This window comes from Pan paniscus, chromosome 2 (assembly GCF_029289425.2).
Source record: "Pan paniscus chromosome 2, NHGRI_mPanPan1-v2.0_pri, whole genome shotgun sequence".
Taxonomy (NCBI): domain Eukaryota; kingdom Metazoa; phylum Chordata; class Mammalia; order Primates; family Hominidae; genus Pan; species Pan paniscus.
This window is the reverse complement of record NC_085926.1, coordinates 41,648,060-41,671,938: the sequence shown is the minus strand read 5'-3', so window position 1 is coordinate 41,671,938 and position 23,879 is coordinate 41,648,060. Positions and strand designations below refer to the sequence as shown.

General features: G+C 38.2%; 1 protein-coding gene across 9 annotated transcripts in view; it reads left to right on the top strand.

The window, feature by feature from the left end:
* The window catches only part of ULK4 (unc-51 like kinase 4), a 721,105-nt gene that overhangs the window by 250,347 nt on the left and 446,879 nt on the right, over positions 1-23,879 (top strand). For all 9 annotated transcript variants that reach the window (XM_055109707.2, XM_055109709.2, XM_034956180.3 and 6 more), the window contains 2 exons: positions 4,117-4,168; positions 4,271-4,365. In XM_055109707.2, coding sequence (XP_054965682.1) covers positions 4,117-4,168; positions 4,271-4,365 — 147 coding nt within the window. The remainder of the gene's footprint in view (positions 1-4,116; positions 4,169-4,270; positions 4,366-23,879) is intronic.

The following is a 23,879-nucleotide window of genomic DNA, read 5'->3' as shown; positions in this document are numbered from 1 at the left end:
CTCTGTCTCAAAAAACAAAACAAAACCAAACAAACTCCATTTTAAAGTCCATTTTGTATATTTGTAGACCAAAAAAGAATTGAAGATGTCCTCTGTTTTCACTTTTTAAAGGGCTTGCATTTTATAGGCTTTCTGATTTTCTTTATAACCTAGACAATAAATGTCTTTAAGTTTTTTTTTCTTATTTTAAAGGTAATTTATGCTTATTTATTTAAATTATAATTCATGCTTATTAAAGAAAATGTGGAAAAGTGTAGTGAAATTTGAAGAAAATAAAATTATCTGTAACTCTACACTAGGAGACAACCATTGTTAACATATTGTTGTTTTCTTATGTTTTCCATTCATATAGATGCGTTTGTATTGTAGATACAAATGTATAGATACATTTGTATCTACACATTTATGTATCTATAACATGTATGTGACATACACAAATAAATATGGTTGAGACCTTCTGTATCCATAGATTTGTATTCTACCTTTAAAAAACTTAGGTTGCATTTAAGTATTTTCCTATAACTTTAAAACATTCTTTTTAAAAACATTTTAAAATTTAATTTTAAATTGATGAATAAGAATTGTATACATTTATTGTGTACAACAGATTATTTTGAAATATGTGTACATTGTGGAATGGCTAAATTGAGCTAATAAACATATCTGTTACCTCACATATTTGTTTTTGTGGTGAGAAAACTTGAAATCTACTATTACCAATTTTCAGGACTACGTCTTTATTAACTATACTCACCTACTGCAACCTCTGTTTCGTGAGTTCCAGCAATTCTCATTCCTCAGCCTCCCAAGTAGCTGGGATTATAGGCGTGTAATCCCAGATCTTTACTTTAGATCTCTTGATACCTTATTCCCTCTATATACTCAAAATTTTGTGTCCTTTGACCAATGTCTTTCCCCTACCCCCAGTCCCTGGTAACTACCATCTCTTCTCTACTTCTGAGTTCAACTTTTTTAGTTCCCACCTGTAAGTGAGACCACATGATATTTGTCTTTCTGTGCCTGGCTCATTTCACTTACATAATGTTCTCTAGGTTTATCCATGTTGCCACAAATGACAGGATTTCCTTTTTAAAACAATTCCATCGTGTATATTTGCCACATTTAAAAAATCTGTTCATCTGTTGATGGACAGTTGAGTTGATTCTATATCTTGACTATTGTGAAGAAAGCTGCAGTGAACATGGGAGTGCAGATATTTCTTCAACATACTGATTTAATTTCCTTTGGAAATATATATTTATATATATGTATATGTATTTATTTCAGTAGTTGGATTGCTTAATCATGTGGTACTTATATTTTTAATTTTTTTGAAGAATTTTCGTAGTATTTTTCATAATGGCTGTACTAGTTTACATTCCCACCGACAGTGTGCAAGAGTTCCCTTTTCTATACTTCCTCACTGGTCCTTGTTATCTTTTATCTTTTTGATAATGGCCATTCTTATGGATGCGAAGTGATATCTCATTATAGTTTTAATTTTCCTTTCCCTGGTTAGTGATGTTGAGCATTTTTTCATATACCTATTGACCATTTGTATATCTTCTTTCGAGTAATGTCTATTCAATCCTTTGACTTTTTTTTTTTTCTTTTTTTGGAGACAAGGTCTTGCCCTGTTACCCAGGCTGGAGTGCAGGGATACCGTCATAGCCCACTGCACCCTTGATCTCCTGGGCCCGAGTGATCCTCCACCTCAGCCTCTGAGTAGCTAAGGCTACAGGTGCATGCCACCATGCTTGGCTAATTTTTATTTTTCTGCAGAGACAGTCTTGCTATGTTGCCCAAGCTGGTCTCAAACTCCTGGCCTCAGATTATCCTCCTGCTTTGGCCTCTCACAGTGCTGGGATTGTAGGTGTGAGCCACTTCACCTGGCCTGACCATTTGAAAACATTGGGTTATTTGCTTTCTTACTATTGAGTTGAGTTCTTTATATATTTTGCATATTCACCCCCTCATAGATACGTGGTTTACAAATATTTTTTTCCCATTCCGTAAGTTGTCTCTTCACTCTGTTGTTTCCTTCAGGGTGCAGAAGCTTTTTATGTTGATGTAATCCCATTTGTCTACTTTTGCTTTTGTTGCTTGTGTGTTTGGGTCCGATCTAAAAAAATTATTGCCCAGACCAATGTCATGGAGGTTTACCCCTTTGTTTTTCTCTAGTTGTTTTGCAATTTCAGGTCTTATGTTTTCTAGCATTTTAATGGTTACTCTTCTGTTTGTATGAACTATATATAGCTTGGTATAATTTCAGTAAGATTCAAAAATACACAAACAATATACTATTTAGGGACACATGTATATGTGTTAAAACTATTTTAAGAAAACCAAGAAAATGATAAATACATGATAGTGGTTATCTCTGGAAGCGAGGTAGGCAGATGGGATGGGGGAGTTTATACAACCAATTGGAAATGTCTTAGTTCTTAACTTAAGTAGTGGGTTTAAGGGTTTTCTTTGTAACACAAAATACACACCTATGTTCTTTTGTATATGTTACATAGATTCTATTCTCTCTCTCTCTCTATATATATATACATATATATATATACACACACACACATATATATATATATATATATATATATTTTTTTTTTTTTTTTTTGAGACAGAGTCTCGCTCTGTCGGCCAGGCTGGACTGCAGTGGCATGATCTTGGCTCACTACAACCTCCGCCTCCTGGGCTCAAGCAATTCTCCTGCCTCAGCCTCCTGAGTAGCTGGGATTACAGGCGTGTGCCACCATGCCTGGCTAATTTTTGTATTTTTAATTGAGACGGGGTTTCACCATGTTAACCAGGCTGGTCTCGAACTCCTGACCTCAAGTAATCTGCCCGCCTTGGCCTCCCAAAGTGCTGGGATTACAGGTGTGAGCCACTGCGCTTGGCCTATGTTAGACCAATTTCTACTGTGGGCTAATCGCTTATACTTAGTTACTTTTTAGTTCCGAGGTCATCTTATGTTTTATTTGCTATTTGTTACCATATATAAAATAATATATGTTATTTTGTTTAATATATATTTAATTATATATATATTTAATATATATAAATATATATATATTATTTTGTTTACTAGTGGCAAGAACTCCGTTGCAGTGTTCTTGCTGTCAGTAACATGGGTGCTCTGCCTAGCATGGCAGTGATTGTTTCATTGTCATGGAGTACCTTTTCTGTCCAGAGCATTTGGCCAGAGACCAGGAAGCTCATTCATCTGGGGAGCTGAGGCCTCAGAGCTCACAGCCGAGCTACTAAGGCCTTCCTCTCAAACAGCAATGGGAGTCATCCTGCAAAGGAGGCACTAGCATGGTGCATGGGAGCGCAGATAAGGGGGTTGGAATAAGAGGTATCTAGGAGGAACTCAAAACAGTGGCGAAATTTGAAGACAGGCCTTGAGAGCGAAACTACTATCTTGACACAGTTTGTACTCAGGGTAGCTAAAGCTTGATTGACCTTCCTTTGAGATGACTGTTTTCCCTGGTTAGGTGCCATTCGAACTCTCTTCTGATATGGCGAGCAAGTAATTGTGGTGTATTATTGGACATGGTTATGTATCAGTTATATTATTCTCACTTTTGTAAATGCTTATGTTAACATTGACTTTATTCCAACATTAAATCTCATTGATAGTGATTTGTATATTTAAAAATGATTCTTTGGGTGGCCGAGGCAGGTGGACCACCTGAGGTCGGGAGTTTGAGACCAGCGTGACCAACGTGAGAAACCCCATCTCTACTAAAAATACAAAATTAGCCAGGCGTGGTGGCACATGCCTGTAATCCCAGATACTCAGGAGGCTGAGGTGGGAGAATCACTTGAACCTGGAAGGCAGAGGTTTTGGTGAGCCGAGATCGGGCCACTGCACTCCAGCCTGGGCAACAAGAGCAAAACGCTGTCTCAAAAAAAAAAAGATTATAGTTTATACTTTATGTATATTATTTAATATACTTTTGTAACTATAATAATATAATATGTATAGAGTAATACTGTCTATGAATTATTAAAAACAATAGGTACAGTTTTGGGCAAAATGTAAACTACCTATATTTTATTTCAGAGTTACTTTGAAACTCTATTTATTAAAAATTTATTTTTTTTCAGAGTCATATTAAATCTGTAGACTCAGGAGAAACGAACATAGATGGAGCCATAGGTGAGTAGACCCTGGAACATTTTGTGTCTTTGTTTGAGGTACTTTGATATTGTGATTTAGAACATGTAAATAAACACCTATAATAATTAACTGTATTTCTAGGACTGACAGCATCAGAAGAATTTATCAAGATCACATTGTCAGCTTTTGAAGCAATAATACAGTATCCTATTTTATTGAAAGACTATCGCTCCACGGTCAGTTCTGGCAGCTTTTGAAAAAAGCTCCTTTTAAATTTACTTGGTAATTCTTTATATAAAGAGGCCTTGTTTACAGTGCTTGGCTCATATGTGTTCCTCACATGAAATAACCATTCAGAACCCCCCTACCCTGGCAGGATGAACATAGGAAATCCCTTCCCTTTGTTGACTTTCTTGGCGTTTTTCTTTATTATTCTCTTTCCTTCCTGGTCCACACCTATCCCTCAGCCTACTTTCTTCTTGCCTGATTATTTGTTGCAACTGGTAGTACAAACCTTCAGTGCGAGGTTTCTCAACCTTGGCACTAAAGGCATTTTGGGATGGACAGTTCTTTGTTATGGGGCTGTCCCGTGCATTCTGGGATGTTTAGCAGAAACCCTGACCTCTCCTCACTAGATGCTGGTAGCCCCACTCCGTCTCCCTTCAATTATGACAACCAAAATTGTCTCTACACATTGACATATGTCCTCTGGGTGGCAAAATTGCTCCCATTTGAGAAACTGTGCCTTAGAAGGATCCTTAGGTGAGCTGCTTGTTGACTTTAGGAGAAGGAAATCCTCCCTCCCTTTCTTTCTGCAGAAAGGTCCCCAGAAGAGGAGCCAGTTAGGAAGACAACTAGCGTATGGTGCAAGGAGCAGTATCAGGTTTTGCCAGGCAGTGGCTTTCCCTAGAAGCTGCTGTGGAGCAGACACATGGTTCCATCCTTCCCTCCTTAACTTTCCCATCTCCCACCCCTGCCCCTCTCACTGAAGCACTGGCGATTTGGTATAGGGAGGAGGTGTTTCTTGTACCCCAGCTCATGCCTGTTTCCAGTGTTCTGTCCCATTTAGCATTTGACCCAAGCAATAGTGACTGCTTTTAGATAACAAATTATGTGGGCATCCAAAGCATAACCCAGCAGAGAGTTTGATGTGAAAATGTTTTTCAAATTTCCAACAACTAACCCTAAAGGCAAAATTTTAGATAGCAGTCAATCATGAGTTGTGAATTGCCTGTAATAATGAATAAAAGTAATGAATTTAGAAATAAAAACTGTACTTAAAAAAGATATTATGAAGTAAAGAAAAAGTTGATTTTGACACCTTCATGGTCACATAGATACCATTGTAGAATTGAATTCTTCAGTTTGTTTCCTCACATATTTCTCCACCCTCTGCCCCCACCCTTCAAACACAGTTAACTTGTGTGTGTGTGTGTGTGTGTGTGTGTGTGTGTGTGTGTGTGTGTGCGCGCGCGCGCATGCCCATTAAATCCTTCTCTTAAATACTATATTCTGTGGCTTCTGACATCTTGGAATTAGCTCAGTTCTACTTTGGTTTTTTTCTTAAGACAGATTTAGAAATTTGAATTTATAAAACATGGCTTAGAATGCCATTGTTTCATTTTGCTAATAGCTTCTGTTTCTTTGTTCTTTGATTGTTGTAATTATTTTTATTTCCTTTCTTTTTCTTTGGGTCTATTTTGTATTCCTTTTCTAACTTTTTGAGGTAAATATTTAGCTTGTTAATTTTTCATATTTCTTCTTTTCTAATTTATGCATTTCAGATTAGGTTTAAATACTGCTTTAGCATCATCCCACAAGTTTTGGTATATATAGTTTTAATCTTTTGGTTAAAATATTTTATATTTTTCTTTATTGACTCATGGGTTATTAATATATATGTATTTAAATGTCATGGATACATTATATTTATCTTTGTATATTGATTTCTAGTTTAACTGCTTTGAAGTTAGAGAATGTAGTCTGGATGATTTTAATATGTTGAAATTCATCAAGTCTTGGTTTATAGCCCATTATGAGGTCATTTTTTGTAGATATTCTGTATGTTTGAAAAAAAAATACATATTTTGCAGCTGTTCCGTGCAGTGTTCAGTATATGTTCATCAAGTAATTTATTAGTTATCTTGTTCAAATCTTGTCGTTGGCCGGGCATAGTGGATCACCCCTGTAATCCCAGCACTTTGGGAGGCTGAGGCGGGCAGATCACTTGAGGTCAGGAGTTCAAGACCATCCTGGCCAACATGGTGAAACCCCGTCTGTACTGAAAATACAAAAATTAGCTGGGCATGGTGGTGTGTGCCTGTAGTCCCAGCTACTTGGGAGGCTGGGGCAGGAGAATTGCTTGAACCTGGGAGGCGGAGGTTGCAGTGAGCTGAGATTGTGCTGCCACACTCCAGGCTGGTGACAAAGCGAAACTCCATCTCAAAAAACAAAACAAAACAAAACAAAAAAAAACTTACTAATTTTGGCCTGCTTTTTCTATAAATTACTGAAAGAGATGTGTATAAATCTCCTATTACTATTATGAATTTATCTCTTCTTGTAGTTCTGACAATTTTTGTTTTATGTATTTTGAGGCCATGTTTATTAGGTGTATGCAAATTTCAAATTATGTCATCTTATGAAATCAGCCTTGTATCATTGTGAAGTCGCCCTCTTTATATCTAGTAATGTTTTTTGCCTTACTCTACTTTGTCCCATTCTAACATAATCATGCAAACTTTGTTTTGATTAATATTTGCCTGCTATATGTTTTTTCATTCTTTTCCTTCAAACATCTACTTTTATGTTTTAGATCTATGTAATAGAAACATCATATAGTATTTTTAAATTAATTTGTCTGGGCCAGGCGGGATGACTCATGCCTGTGATCCCAGCACTTTGGGAGGCCAAGGCAGACAGATCACATGAGGTTGGGAGTTCAAGACCAGCCTGGCCAACATAGTGAAATCCCATCTCTACTAAAAATGCAAAAGTTAGCTGGGTGTGGTGGCACTTGCCTGTAATCCCAGCTACTCTGGAGGCTGAGACAGGAGAATCGCTTGAATCTGGGAGGCGGAGGTTCAAGCCACTGCACTCCAGCCTGGGCGACAGAGCAAGACTCTATTTTAAAATAAATAAATAAATACATACATACATACATACATACATACATAATTAAATAATTAAAAAATTAATTTGGCCAGTTTTTTTACTTCTAACTACAGCATGTACTTCATTTACACACTGTAATTGTTGGTCTGTTTGGATTTCATTCTACTATATTCTTTCAAACATTGTCATACATTATTTTCTTCTTACCTACTTCCACTTTCTTGTTTTATTGACATTTTATTTTTCATTTTGTTTTTTCCCTATATAAGGTTGGTATTTATATATTTTCTTTCTATTCTTTTACTGGTTACTTTAAAATTTACATCATGCCTATTAATGTATTAAAAGCTAAACTTAAAAAGAAACTTTCTTTTCTTTTAGTAATATACAGACCTTAGCCTACTTAACTCCACTTAGTCCCCTCATGATGTATATGTTATTGTTGTCTGGGATTTTCAAGTCTATCTTGTTTTGTTTCTCTCTTTTAAATATCCACCAGACTTTACTATCACTACTTTAATATAGTTAATGTTCATTTACATTTATTCACGTATTTACTACTTTTGTATGCTTCTTTTCTTAGTTTTCACTCCTGTCTTCACTTATTTCTGACTGAAGTACATCCTTTATAGTTTCCTTTAGCTTACATGTGCTGGTGGCAAACTATCTGTCTGATAAAGTCATTCTTCCTTGAGGGATATTTTGCTGAGTATTAAATTTCAGTTTGGTAGTTGTTTTTGGTATTATTTTTTAGCACTGCCCAGATGTTATTTCATTCTCTTATGTTCTGAATTGTTGCCATTGACAGGTTGGTGATTAATCTCAAGTTTTTCCTCGGAAGGAAATCTCTGTTTTTGTCCCTTGGGTCCTTCTAAAATGTTTTTTGGGGGAGGTGGTGTAGATTTGGTTTTCTGTAGATTCACTATGATGTAACTAAATATAAATTTCTTTTTTTACTTATTCTGTTGAGGATTCTCTGTGCTGCTTGAATCTGTGGATTGTTCTTTTTCATCAGTCTGGAAAACTTTCTGCCATTATCTCTGCTTATTCTTTCTCTTGTTCTAGCTCCTTCAGCAATTCAGATCACATATACATTAAACTTTCTCATTTTTTTCTAATTCTTACTGTCTTTTTGTGTATTCCAGCTTTTTCTTTTTTAGTGTTATATTTTGAATGATTTTATTTCTTTTTTTTCCCCTGTCTTCTACTGTGCCCCTTCTGCTGCCACATATAGCAGTTGAGTTTCTAATTTTGGTTATTTTTCATTTGTAGAAGTCATTGCTAGAAATTCTGCTTGTCTTTTTTATTTTCAAATCTGTATTGCTTTTTATAATTTCCTGTTCCCTGTATATATTTTCTAGTGCGTGACTTATTTATTCATGTTTGTTAAATGTAGTTCTACAGTATATGTGGTAATTCTAATATCAGAAGACTATGAAAGTCATCTTTTGTCTGTGGTGTCTGTTATATCTTGTTCTTGCCCAAATCTTCCTGTTTTCTTGGAGGCCTGAGTATTGTTTATCCTTGCTGGTCATTGTCCCTGAAATCCATTAGCGGCCATTCCCTGAAATCAACTATGGATGTTCCTTCCTCCATAGCATGTTTCCTTCTGCCAGGCACCTAAGGGCTCTGCCAATTGGGACAGTACCTCAGATCAGCATCATTTGTACCCAGTGTGCAAATCCCTGATAATGTAGGTCTGAGATCATAACTTCCCAGGGCAGCCTCCTCAGTTGTCAGGAGTGTGAATGTGTGTGGATGGGTTGGTGAATGAATCTAGTTTTTCCTTACTTCGAGAGTATAATCTCCTCTCTGCAGGTGCCCATTTCTGTGTAAGGTGACTCATAAAACTCTGTATGCTAGGAGGATGGGAGTGCAGGGGTCCCACTGATAACCTTTGTTTGTGTTGTTGCTAAGTGCTTCCTGGGCAGTCAGCTCCATGCTCTCATGGTCTCAACTCTGTGCCTCAGGTTTTCATCAGAAACTAGTCTGAAAGCTCCCCCTGTTTTCAGAGCTTAAGGTTTAGGGTCTTTATATTTTATCTGGCATTTTTCATTGTTTTCAGTAAGAATGTTAATCCAAGTAACAGTACCCACTATAACTAGGAACCTGTTTGTCATGGTCATTGTCACAGCAATGAATTCCAAGTCATCAAATAAGATATGACTTGCTGGGACGTTACTTATTGATTCTTTTGCCTAATGAGCAATAACCTATGGTTAATTTGTTAAGATCCAGTATTTATAAATATCTATTTTGCATTCAAATAGAAATTAATTTTCTAACCATATGAAATGCAAGCATACTAATTATTGTAACTACAGCGTCTATTAGAAGAGGTATTATTGCAACTTACTGACTTCATAAAAATATTTTTTAATGATATAACTCATGAGAAATTTTCTAATTACCTGTTTTTGAGCATGACTGGAATACATGAAGATGAAGATCCAACACCCCAAGGAACATACTGTTGTTTGAAATGTTAGCACACATGATGTTCAAGGCTGCTGATCAATACTATATTGTATGGAAGTGGCTAAATGCATTTGATTCTTGCTGAGCACAAGCTCTTAATTCAGATTTTCCCCAGAGTTTTAGACCATTTAGCTCCTCAGAGTTGAAATCATCAATCTGGCCTATAGGACAGTGAGAAAGCCACGATTTGTTTTGTACAGCGAATTTGTTCCCCACTCATGGTGGTTTCGGAAAATATTATTAATAGCAAAGGGGAAATAAAGATGACTTCTTTATTAGAAAATTCTGGCTGCAGTATACATAATTTGATGAAAATGTATTTCTATTTAACTTTAGAAAGTAAGCTAAGCCTTAATACATTTTAACGAAAAACCTGTCCTTTTGTAAATTTTTCAGGGAAAGGCTGGAGGCTAATAAATAATGAATAATCTAGCTTTAAACCAGTTATTTGAGTTAATACTTAGTGTTGGTGGGGACATAGAGCAAATGGAACCCAGAAACACTACGCTCAGTGAGAGTGTACATTGGTACACCTACTCTGAAAAACTGTTGGGCAGTAGCTACTAAAGCTGAACATATGCATATACTGTGACTCAGCAATTTTACTTCTAAATATATATTCAATAGAAATGAGCTAAAAGTGCTCATAGCTCCAAACTGGAAACCATCCAAATTCCCATCAACAGTCTATGGATGAGTACATTATGATATAGTCAAATGATGGAAAGCTCTTCCACAGAGAAAACAAATGATCTACAGTTACACTTAACGACATGGATAAATCTTAAAAATTTAATGTTGAGCTAAAGTTAACAAATACGAAATACCATGATTCCACTTGCAAAAAAATTAAGAATAGACAAAACTATTCCAAGTCATGATAGTGGTTACCTTTGGGTGGTGACTGGTAGGTTGTGTCAAAGGGGGCTTCATAATGTCCTGTTCCTTCATCTAGGTGCTACTTACATGAGTATGTTCATATTGTGAAAATTATCTGAATTGTATACTTAGGATAAGTACATCTTTAGTTATCTTATTTGTGAATTAAAAATTTACATAAATATGAAAAAAGGTTTAGAACTTGGTAAAGGTAAGCCTATATACAGGTTGATTATCCCTTATCTGAAACACTTGGGACCAGAAGTGCTTCAGATTTTGGATGTTTTGGGGATTTTGAAATATTTGAATTTTTGGAATATTTGCATTATCCTTATTGGTTGAACATCCCTAATCTGAAAATCTGAAATTCGCTAATGAGCATTGCCTCTGAGTGTCATGTTGGTGCTCAAAAAGTTTCAAGCTGGGCATGGTGGCGAGCTCCTATAGTCGCAGCTACTTGGGAGGCTGAGGTGGCAGAATAACTGGAGCCTAGGAGTTCAAGGCCAGCTTGGGCAATGTAGCTATAACCCCATTTCTAAAAAAGAGAAAAAAAAGTTTCAAATTTTAGAGCATTTCAGATTTTAGATTTTTGGATTAGGAATGCTCAGCTTGTATATACAGTCATGCCTTGCTTAAAGATGGAGATACATTCTGAAAAATGCCTTGTTTGGTGATTTTTTGGTTGTGCAAACACCATAGAATGTACTTACACCAACCTAGATGGTATAGCCCATTACACACCTAGGCTATATGGTATAGCCTATTGCTTCTAGGCTACAAACCTGTACAGCATGTTACTGCACTGAATATTGTAGGTGATTGTAACAAATGGTGAGTATACCAATAAAAGATGTGGTGAAAATACCGTATAAAGATAAATGTTACACCTTTATAAGATATTTACTATGAATGGAGCTTGCAGGACTGGAGTTGCTTTGAGTGAGTCAGTAGTGAGTGGTGAGTGAATCTGAAGGCCTAGGACATTACTATACAATACTGCAGACATGATCAACACTGTTCACTTAAGTTACATTAACTTTATTTAAAAATATTTTTTGGTCTGGCACAGAGGCTCACATCTTCACCTGTAATCTTAGCACTTTGGGAGACTGAGGCAGGAGAACCACTTGAGACCAGGAGTTCAAAGACCAACCTGGGCGACATAGCGAGACTCTATGCCTACAAAAAATTAAAAAAACAATTAACTGGGCATGGTGATGCATGCCTGTAGAAAAAAAATGTATTTTTCTTTCTTCAGTATTAAATTCTCTGTATCTTACTGTAACATTTTTACTTTATAAATTTCTAAAAACTTTTTGACTCTTTTGTAATGACACTCATTTTAAAACACACGTTGTACAGTTCTACAAAAATATTTTCTTTATGTCCTTATTTGATAAGCTTTTTTCTATTTTTGAAATTTTTAATTAATTTTTTTATCCTTTCTAAACTTTTTTGTTAAAAATGAAGACAAAAACACACACAGTTAGCCTGGGCTTACTCAAGATCAGGATCATCAAGACATTGTCAGTAAGCAATAGGAATTTTTCAGCTCCATCATAATCTTATGGGACCGTCATCATACATGTGCTCTGTTGCTGACCGAAGCGTCATTGGCCATGCATGACTGTATATATATATTTAAAGTTAACTGATATGAATAAGCATCTCTATCTTTTATTGGTGTGGATTCATATTCTATATTAGCTTTCTATTGCTGCTGTAACAAATCACCACACACTTATTGGTTTAAAACAACACAAATTTATTATCTTACAGTTCTGGAGAGTCAGAAGCTTAAAATGAGTTTTGGGGCTAAAATGAAGGTGTCAGTATGGCTGTGTTCCTTCCAGAGGCTCTAAGGGAAGGATCCTTCCTTGCCTTTTCCAACTTCTTGAGGCCACCTGGATTCTTAGGCTTGTGGCCCCTTATTCCATCTTCAAAGCCAGCAGAGCAGCATCTTCAAATCTCTCTCTAACCTCTGCTTTTATTGTTACATCTTCTCTGACTCTGACCATCCTGTCACCCTTTAAGGATCCTTATTATTATATTGGACCCACCTGAATAATCCAAGATAACTCTCTCCTCTCAAGATCCTTAACTTAACCTCATCTGCAAATTCCCTTTTGCTATGTAAATAACAAATTTGAAGGTTCTGGAGATCAGGACTATAGGGACCAGCCCCACAGGGTCAGTGGGTTTTTCTCGCCGTGTGTGGAGGCAAGAGATTGTAGAAATAAAGACATAAGACAAAGAGATAAAAGACAGCTGGGCCCGGGGGACCACTGCCACCAAGATGCGGAGACCAGTAGTGGCCCCGAATGTCTGGCTGTGCTGTTATTTATTGGATACAAAGCAAAAGGGGCAGGGTAAAGAGTGTGAGTCATTTCCAATGATAGGTAAGGTCACGTGGGTCATGTGTCCACTGGACAGGGGGCCCTTCCCTGCCTGGCAGTCAAGTCAGAGAGAGAGAGAGGGAGAGAGAGAGACAGCTTACACCATTATTTCTGCATATCAGAGACTTTTAGTACTTTCACTAATTTTGCTACTGTTATCTAAAAGGCAGAGCCAGGTGTACAGGATGGAACATGAAGGTGGACTAGGAGCGTGACCACTGAAGCATAGCACTACAGGGAGATGGTTAGGCCTCCGGATAACTGCGGGTGGGCCTGACTCATGTCAGGCCTTCCACAAGAGGTGGAGGAGTAGAGTCTTTTCTAAACTCCCCCGGGGAAAGGGAGACTCCCTTTCCCTGTCCGCTAAGTAGTGGGTGTTTTTCCTTGACACTGAGGCTACTGCTAGACCACGGTCCGCTTGGCAGCGGGCGTCTTCCCAGACACTGGCGTTACCGCTAGACCAAGGAGCCCTCTGGTGGCCCTGTCCGGGCATAACAGAAGGCTCACACTCTTGTCTTCTGGTCACTTCTCACTATGTCCCCTCAGCTCCTATCTCTGTATGGCCTGGTTTTTCCTAGGTTATGATTATAGAGTGAGGATTATTATAATATTGGAATAAAGAGTAATTGCTACAAACTAATGATTAATGGTATTCATACGTAATCATGTCTATGGTCTAGATCTAGTATAACTCTTGTTGTTTTATATATTTTATTATACTGGAACAGCTCGTGCCCTCGGTCTCTTGTCTCGGCACCTGGATGGCTTGCCCCCCACACAGGACATGGCCATCTTTGGGCGGGCATCATTCAGTCTACCACAGATTCCTGTTTTTATCAATGACTTCATTACTATATTATTTTGGTGCTGATATTTTCCAGATTTGGCTAGTGTAAGCCTTTTCAAGTTGGCTTCTTTCAAGTGTCTTTGTGACATACTCTATTCTTTTTTGAATGCTACCTCATTTTATGTTACAACAAAATATTTTTTCCTCAGTTTGTTACTACTCTGCCCTAGCTATGAAATTAGTCATTTCTCTGAGGAGCTCTGGTTTTCCTTATTGGGAAATGGCATTAGAGACCAAGATGGGGCACGAAGTGTGCTCTTCTCTTCTGGGACACCTTAGCTTCTAGCCCTTCCAAGAAACAGTTAGGAAATATAAGCATGTATATGCATTGTGATGGTCCGAATGTATCCTCAAACTTCATATATTGAAACTTAATCCCCAATGTCATAGTATTAAGAGGTGGGGACTTCAGGAGATGATTAGATCATGAGGGTTCCCCTCTCATGAATGGAATTAGTGTCCTTTAAAAGAACTTGAGGGAGTTGGTTTGGCCTTTGTACTTCTTCTGCCATGTGAGGACACAGCTAAAGGATGCCATCTTGGAAGCAGCCCTCACCAGACATTGAACCTGCTGGCACCGTGATCTTGGACTTCTCAGCCTCCTAAACTGTGAGAAACACATTTCTATCATTAAATTATGCAGTGTAAGGCATTTGTTATAGCAGCCTGAGTAGACTAACACATATGCATATGAACACACATACATACCATATAGTCACAGATGGTTTGGCCCTCCATATCCACAGGTTCCACATCCTTGGATTCAACCAACAGCAGATAAAACATATTTGAAAAAAGATGAAAAATGATAATACAACAATAAAAATAATACAAATTTAAAAAATAGAGTATAACAACTATTTAGCTGGCACTTACATTGCATTAGATATTATAAGTCACCTAGAGATGATTTAAGGTATATGGGTGGTTGTGTGTAGTTTATATGCAAATACTAACGCTATTTTATATAAGGGACTTAAGGATCACTGGATTTTGGTGTAGGGAAAGGGATTCTGGAACCAATCTCTCTCAGATACTGAGGCCCAACTATACTCAGCATTCCTTATGTGAACCTAGACTTCTCATCCCCCAGGTCAGATTGTCTGCCCTATCCCATCCTCCTTTTCTCTCCAGGCCATGTTCAAAACTAATTTCTGTGAGACTCCCCTCTACCCATCCAACAGAGTATGTCCCTCCCTGCTCTGGGGTCCATAGCTTTCTATACCTCCCTCCATAACAGTCCCTACGATGCTCCTACTCAATTATGTGTGGACACATTGTTCTCTCCCTGGAGCCAGTCCCCTGTGGATACTGAGGGACAGCTATACGTACTTACATACACGTGCCTATCTGCACACACATACATATTTGAAATCATGAGTTCACACTGCTATCTTTGTATCCAGTCCCCTACACAGTTCTTTCTTGCCATTGCCTGTTCTATATTTGTGTGTCCCTTTGTGGAAGTTTTGGCTTCCAGCATCATCAGCACATTTTCTCATTTGCTAATCCTGTAATAAATTGTTATGGAATTGCTTCACTGAAACCAGTATCAAAACAAACCAAATGAGGTCACGATTTGTTTGCAGAATTCTTTGCCTTCCCAACCTCTTGTCATCTCCAAGCAACACTGGGAGTATATAGTCAATACTGTGTTCATAAGGTACTTGGATTAGCTCCCTTCCCCACTCCTAGTGTGGTTATAATATTCGTTTGAAGTACAGTTGATTTGTCTCCATTTGCTTTCAATTTTAGGTTTTCTTTTTCTCCTTCCTCTTTTGTTGATTCTAATTTTTAAAATATGTAGAGCATGAATGTGCTTCCAAAAGAGTTAAAACTATAGAAAAAGATATATTCAGAGCAGTGTCACTCCCTTCCCTGAAATATATATCCCTCCTACTCCATTGCCATTCCATCATACTCTCATTACTCTTGTAGATAAACAGCTTCATTGTTTTCTGGTTTGTCCTTTTAATATTTCTTTCTGTAAAGTGGGCATATGTTTTCTTATTTTTCCTTCTTATACTGAATGTAACATACTATATATGTTCTTTTGCATTTTGCCTTTTCATTTAATAATGAGTGTTAGAAATTACTCCATATCAGTTCTTAGAGATTTTTCTCACTCTTTATTAAGACAAGTTTAGTATTCCACCAATGTTTGGCCCACTAGGTAGTTGCTAATATTTGTAATTATAAGCAATAAATAACCTTGTTCATATTTAGTTTCCTATTGTTGTAGGTGTATCTTCAGGGTAAATTGCGATTTACCGGTTTAATCGCTAGAAGGGTGATTTTGGGATCAAAGAGTAAATGCACTTGTACTTCTGTTAGATACTGCCAGAATCCCTTATATAGGCTTTTACCATTTTTCTTTCTCACCAGCAATGCATGAGAATGCCAGTTTCGACACAGACTTCCCAATAGTGTGTTACCAACCTAATGTGGCCATGGGAATTCCTTAACATTTTTATAGCTGTTTAATATTGTAAAGAAGATTTAAACAAAGCATCATCTTGGGCAACAATAACTTTAAGAACAAGTAAAATAAGGTTTAGTGATGCAAGTGTTATTTATGAATTTCAAATGCATTTACTATTATTTAGCTTAAATGTCCCAGAGCTGTCTTAGCATTCCTAAGTCACAGACATTGATTTCATTTGGGACACACCATTGAGAATCATTAACATGCAGAGAAACTGACATACACAGGAGCTAATGTGCATATGTATTCACACATTTTAAAAAAAATGGGTGGGGGTCCTAGTTTTTGAGCAACGAAATAAAAGTCACCAGACTTAGGAATTTCCATTTTCAAAAAGTTCAGTAGGTCTCTGCTTTCAGAACACATTGTCAAATGAACTTTAGCACAAGTGAATGTCTTTAAGAAATCAATATTACTAGTATTAATTATTAAAATTCCTTGGATTATTCCATATATTATCCCTACACTAAAATAAATAATGACTGATAGAATTTTATAATAGAGATCACTGGTACAGAGGAGCTTGATTAGGGTGCAATGGTATTTATTTTAATACCATTAAATATATATTATATATGTCATAAAATATGTAGCATATAGTAGTATATATAAATATATAATGTATATATATAAATTCTGTGGAAGATTCTGGAAGGGCAGAACATTGGTGAGCAAATTATCCAACTCCACAGCAGCAAAAAGGTACTCATTGTCTATTGTCTCAATGATTCAGTCTCTTTTTAATAAGGTGACCCCGTACCAGTGAGCAAAGCCATGCCCACTCAAAGGTTTAGAACATGTTTGCTGTCATATACTGTGTCAGATTGTGTCGTCGTGGTTTTCTCACTATGAATTAGAAGTGATTTAATGGGCCGGCGCGGTGGCTCACGCCTGTAATCCCAGCACTTTGGGAGGCCGAGGCGGGCAGATCACGAGGTCAGGAGATCGAGACCATCCTGGCTAACGTGGTGAAACTCCGTCTGTACTAAAAATACAAAAAATTAGCCGGGGGCGGTGGTGGGCGCCTGTAGTCCCAGCCACTTGGGAGGCTGAGGCAGGAGAATGGCGTGAACCCAGGAGGCAGAGCTTGCAGTGAGCTGAGATCGTGCTACTGCACTCCAGCCTGGGTGAAAGAGCGAGACTCAGTCTCAAAAAAAAAAAAAAAAAAAAAAAGAAGTGATTTGATGAAGATAATTTTTAGGGCTTTGTCCTTTTTTGTTGTTGTTCTTTATTGTCTTGCTGCATTGTTGCTGTTTGGTGTTGGGTTGTCATTAAAGCGTACAATTTTAATTTGACTTCTCAAAATGCAGATTGAGGTTCATCATGTATCAGACTGCACTCTCCAAACATCCTGTAACATGATTAATCAATAAGTGTAGTATTAACTCATTCTTTGTGTTGGTGTGTTAACGGGTTTGAAATTTCTCAGGTCCTAAGACAATTTAGCCACTACTTTAGATAAAAATCAATGGATGTTAAAGGAAATAAATAAATAGATAATACTGTTTAAAATGGATATTTGGAAGAGAGAATTTCCCATCTTTTGGGGAGGTATTGTTAGTGGTGGCAAATCCGTATGGGTCTGCCACAGTTTCAGTTCTTGCCTCCTCAGAAGAAAGAATTTGACTCGGGGGCATAGGCAGACTCAAGGCAAGTTTTAGAGCAGGAGTAAAAGTTTATTTAAAAGTTTTATAGCAGGAACAAAAGGAAGTAAAGTACAGTTGGAAGAGGGCCAAGTGGGCAACTTGAGAGACTCAAGTTTGTGGTTTGACCTTGGACTTGGGGCTTTATATGTTGGCATGCTTCCAGGGTCTGCATCTCTTTCCCCCTGATGCTTCCCTTGGGGTGGGTTGTTCATATGTGCAGGGGCCTCCAGAACTTGGCAGGGGCTGCATGCGCACTGTGTTTACTGGAGTTATACACATGCTCACTTGAGGCAGTTCTTCCTTTACCACTAGAATGTTCCTAGAAGGTCATATACCAAACTCTGCCATTTTGCCTCTTAGTGCACATGTTGAGCCCAGTCACCTAACTCCTTAGATCTTACGAGGAAGCTTCTGATCACCAGTTTCAGGTGTTTCTATCTAGGGAGACTGCCTTTCCCTAGCACTGACTGTGACCAATAATTTTAGAGAGACAGTTAACAACCGCCTATCACCTGATGTTGCCTGATGTTCCTGGTTGGGGTGGGGTGCCCTCTCCTGCCCTGCTCATGTCTGCCTGACTACCTGCTATAACATTATGAGCTTGGATTATGAGGGAAGAACCCCCCTTTTGCATATAGGTGCTCTGTCCTGGAAAGGTGGTCTGGTTGAAGACAGAAAAGCAGTTACCTGGAAACATATGCCTGGCCTTTCTATAACTATGAGGCCATGGATGGTCTGTATTGAGCTTCTCTTTCTTTTGTAGGTAGGATTGGGGAGTGGCGTAGAACCCTGGATGAAGAAAGGGGATGGGGGTAGCAGAGTAGCTAAAATTTGTCTGCATGAGAAATAAAAATGTATTGGTTGGTGGGAGAGCTAAGAAAAGAGGAAAGGAGGCAGAAACAAAGAGGAGGGCTGCCTAGAAGCCAAAAAGTTAGGCAGCAGAATAGGAGCCCAGAGCTTGTGAAGGAAGAAGGCCTGTGAGAAAAGTTTTTTTTTTCTTTTTTAAAAATTATTATTATTTTTTAATTTTATTATTATTATACTTTAGGGTACATGTGCACAATGTGCAGGTTAGTTACATATGTATACATGTGCCATGCTGGTGTGCTGCACCCATTAACTCGTCATTTAGCATTAGGTATATCTCCTAATGCTATCCCTCCCCACTCCCCCTACCCCACAACAGTCCCCAGAGTGTGATATTCCCCTTCCTGTGTCCATGTGTTCTCATTGTTCAATTCCCACCTATGAGTGAGAATATGCGGTGTTTGGTTTTTTGTTCTTGTGATAGTTTACTGAGAATGATGATTTCCAATTTCATCCATGTCCCTACAAAGGACATGAACTCATCATTTTTTATGGCTGCATAGTATTCCATGGTGTATATGTGCCACATTTTCTTAATCCAGTCTATCATTGTTGGACATTTGGGTTGGTTCCAAGTCTTTGCTATTGTGAATAGTGCCGCAGTAAACATACATGTGCATGTGTCTTTATAGCAGCATGATTTATAGTCCTTTGGGTATATACCCAGTAATGGGATGGCTGGGTCAAATGGTATTTCTAGTTCTAGATCCCTGAGGAATCACCACACCGACTTCCACAATGGTTGAACTAGTTTACAGTCCCACCAACAGTGTAAAAGTGTTCCTATTTCTCCACCTCCTCTCCAGCACCTGTTGTTTCCTGACTTTTTAATGATTGCCATTCTAACTGGTGTGAGATGGTATCTCATTGTGGTATTGATTTGCATTTCTCTGATAGCCAGTGATGGTGAGCATTTTTTCATGTGTGTTTTAGCTGCATAAATGTTTTCTTTTGAGAAGTGTGTATTCATGTCCTTTGCCCACTTTTTGATGGAGTTGTTTGTTTTTTTCTTGTAAATTTGTTTGAGTTCATTGTAGATTCTGGATATTAGCTCTTTGTCAGATGAGTAGGTTGCGAAAATTTTCTCCCGTTTTGTAGGTTGTCTGTTCACTCTGATGGTAGTTTCTTTTGCTGTGCAGAGAAAAGTTAAAGTTGCAAGTGATTGAAGATGATTAAAAACAGATATACTTCAATTTTAAATTGTTGGTGTTGCTGCTATAAACCCTCCATTACTCCAGACTCTCAATAAAGTCTGGTATACATACCAAGAATTTGTGAGTCTTCTAAATTTAATTATTAAAAAGGGGCTATATTCTATGTCTTAGACTGGTGGGTAGAAATCAACAAAGACCAACCGAATGAGAACAAACAGGTTGTTTTTTCAGAGTTGCTATGGCAAAGAAGTTGGCCAACATCACTAGCATTTGGCAGAGACTTAAAGGCAAGGAGGGGAGTGGGAGAAGGAAGACTTCAGGTGTGCCCTGATTGGAGGCTATTTGGCAGGGGAAACTGGAAGTGGGCTCATTAGAAGCAGGACATCCTATGTGATTGGTTCGGGGAACATTTTTGGCTTTCTCTAGTCGGCCCTAAGTTGGAAGAGTACAAAAAATACTGAAGCTGACAGTTATTGACTGAATCCTAACCATCCCAGGCTAATGGCTACAGAGGTTGTGGTTTTGGCTTCCCTACTGGTTCCTGTAGAGATTGTGGGTTAGAGTTCTATTGTCTTATATAGTCTGGCTACCACCAGTATATTCAGGCTTCCAGAAGCAAATAGCAGTTAGGAGAAGGTAAAAAGCAGATAAGTGAGGTAGAAACTCAGAGTTGGCAGTGAATCATGGGAAAGTAAATAAACCTCTGCAAATTCCCAGAAATCTTGGAAAGGACACTAAATTGCTTAATAGCACACAGGGCTGACGGTTTTATTTGAAACTCGAAGTTTAGGGTGACCTCAGCTGATAACTAGGATACAAAAACAAATTAGGTTTTGTTTTGTTTTGTTCTAAAGAAATTGACATTCTGTACCACAAACAAATACTTTTATAAATTCAAATCTTTTAAAAAATACCTTATTTATACAAAAATAGTATGAATAGAGTTATAGCAGTGATGTAAAAAGTGGCCCCAAGAAAACTTTTTAGCTATTTGGTTTACTCATATATTCTTAGTAAGTACCTTTGATAAACCATCTATTTGTTTGTTTATTCATTTTTTAGGGATGGGGGTTCCACTATGTGGCTCAGGCTGGTCTCAAACTCCTGGGCTCAAGCGATTCTCCCACCTTGGCCTCCTGAGTAGCTGAGGCTACAGGTGTGAGCCACCATGCTTGGCTATACCATCTTTGAGAAAGTAGTGAGCCAGATTCAGGTCCTACTCTGAATGGCTCCTCTGTGGTGTCAGGGGAGGGGGTGGGATGAGAATGGAGGGGATGACCAATATTGGAGCACAGTTTGAAGAGTGCTTTATTGGTGCTGTACACCGTGCATGCTGGGAGCCCTATTTAGTCTGACAGAGTCTGGAGATGATCTTAAGAGGAGGAAGTTCTTGACGTAAGTCTTGAAGGCAAGTAGATGTTAACTTCCGGGTGGGGAGTGGGTGTTGTAGGCAGAAAGAATCATGTTTGCGTCCACCTCCCTTCAACTTAGCTTCGGGTTGAGAGTCCACCCATTCCCCCAGCCCTTGTGGGAGAGATGTTTAAGAAAGGAGCCTTGCCTGGGCTGTCCCAGCCTCAACATGCACTTGGGAGCTAGTGGGAAGGATGGTTTACCTGTCAAGTACATTATCAGGAATATAGCCTTCAGGGGTGTTTGGTTAGCATTTGAAACACCCTGATCAGGAGTTCTTATTTGGAAGTGTCTTTATCTTGATGACCCTTTTGTTAGAAAGATGTTTTTCCTTTGGTGAAATTAGTCTTTTTTCAAGACATGGGGATTGGCTAGAAATATTGTACAGGTGCCTCACCCTTATATCCTTATATGGGAAGGCACAGGAATCTAGTCAACCTAGCAGAGTGGTTTTCTTGACATTGGACACTGATTTGTTCATGACTTTATTTCATTGAGTTTCTGCTGCCGCATTCTGACTACACTTCAGGAAATTTAACCTTGCGCCTTAAAGATCTTTGTATCTTGGAAGCCTTTGGTAGTCTGATGAGGCCTATTGATGCATTCTCAGAATGATGATTTTATTATTTATTATTTAAATTTGTTTAAATAATTTTTTTTTTTTTTTTGAGATGGAGTCTCTCTCCATCGCCAGACTGGAGTGCAGTGGTGTGATCTTGGCACACGGCAACCTCTGCTTCCTGGGTTCAGGTGATTCTCCTGCCTCAGCCTCCTGAGTAGCTGGGACTACAGGCGTGCGCCACCATACCCAGCTAATTTTTGTATTTTTAGTAGATACGGGGTTTCACCATGTTGGCCAGGATGGTCTTGATCTCTTGACCTCGTGATCTGCCCACCTTGGCCTCCCAAAGTGCTGGGATTACAGGCATGAACCACTACGCCCAGCCTAAATAATTTTTTTAGACAGAGTCTTTTGTCGCCCAGGCTGGAGTGCAGTGGTGCACTCATAGCTCACTGTAACCTCGAATTCCTGGGCTCAAGCTATCCTCCCACCTCACACTCCCAAAGTGCTGGGATTATAGGCATGAGCCACTGTGCCTAGCCTCAGAATGATGTTTTTAAATGCAGAAAATAAATAAAATGCATACACTTCTTTAGAAAACTGTATGTATTGAAATATAAAAATATTTTTTTAAAAAGAACACATTTTTCCTGATGCTGGGCCCAGGTAGTCATACTTAACTGTGTTTCCAAGAGCTCCTTTCTGTTCTTGCCCAGCTCTGCCACCTCACTTTGAGTACCCTTGGAGCCGTTCTCTCTTATTTTACAGTAGTCCTCCTCTGTGAGTGTGACCTCCAGGGATTTGGGGCCAGAGGCTGAGGCTAGAACTTTTGCTATGTCATCTTGAGCAAATCTTTTCTTTTAATTTCAAGTTATTTTCTTACCTTTGTCTGGTATCCTCTGGATTATTATATAGATGACTTTTAATTTTCATCTGTATGTTTTCAAATTAATGTAAAAGTAAGTTACTCTAAATATCTTACACACACACACATAAAAGACCCAAGTCATCACATGGCTCTAATTTAGGCCTCTAAATCTAACTCTTAGTAACTATTTGTTTCTGGTGATTAAACACAAAGGCAACAGCAATGACAATAACACGTACTTCCTTCCTCTTCCAAGAAACCCTGGCTTTTCTACATATCCCTATTTATGTACTGTTGGTTATTTTATATTTGTGTATATACATATTTATAAATTGAGTCTTTTTTTCCTGGCCCTTAGTAGCTATTAAGTTTTGATAGTGGCAATGACAAAATCCCTTTGTCTACATACTGTGTCAGCTCATCTAAATAGTTACTTTCATGTTTGTTTGCTTTTTCTTTGTTGTATGGTTGGTTGTGATGATTTCCAAGCTGTTTACATGTTGGTCTAGAACCCAGAAGTCCATCAATGACTATAGTACCTGTAAATATGTTCATATACATATACGCATACACATATATGCAGATATACATTTATATCCATATATATATTCTTGCTAAGATCACGATATTCCTGTTGTAAATTGAATATTTTTTGAATTAAGTTATTCAATTGGTTGTTGTAGGTACATATAAATGTTACTGACCATGGTCCTTGGGCTCTCAGTGCAATAGAAATTGACATGAGGCCAAAAGAGTTTTCCCATACAAGGCTTCATTGGAGCTTATGCCTGGGCATAAAGGAAGCATCATGAGAGAGAGAGAGAATTCCCAGACAGACTCTCGGAAGAGCTGGTTGGAAATTTTTATTAGTCAAAACATACGAATTGATAAATAGGATAGGGTATGCAGTCTGGGCTGGGCAAAGAATGTGAAGGGTAGGTATGCAGGTCAGCACAACTGGTTGCGATGTTATCTTGAGAAATGGGCCACCTGGTGGTCTGGCCAATGGCAACAAGGCTGCCATTCCTTCCTGTGGTGGAACAC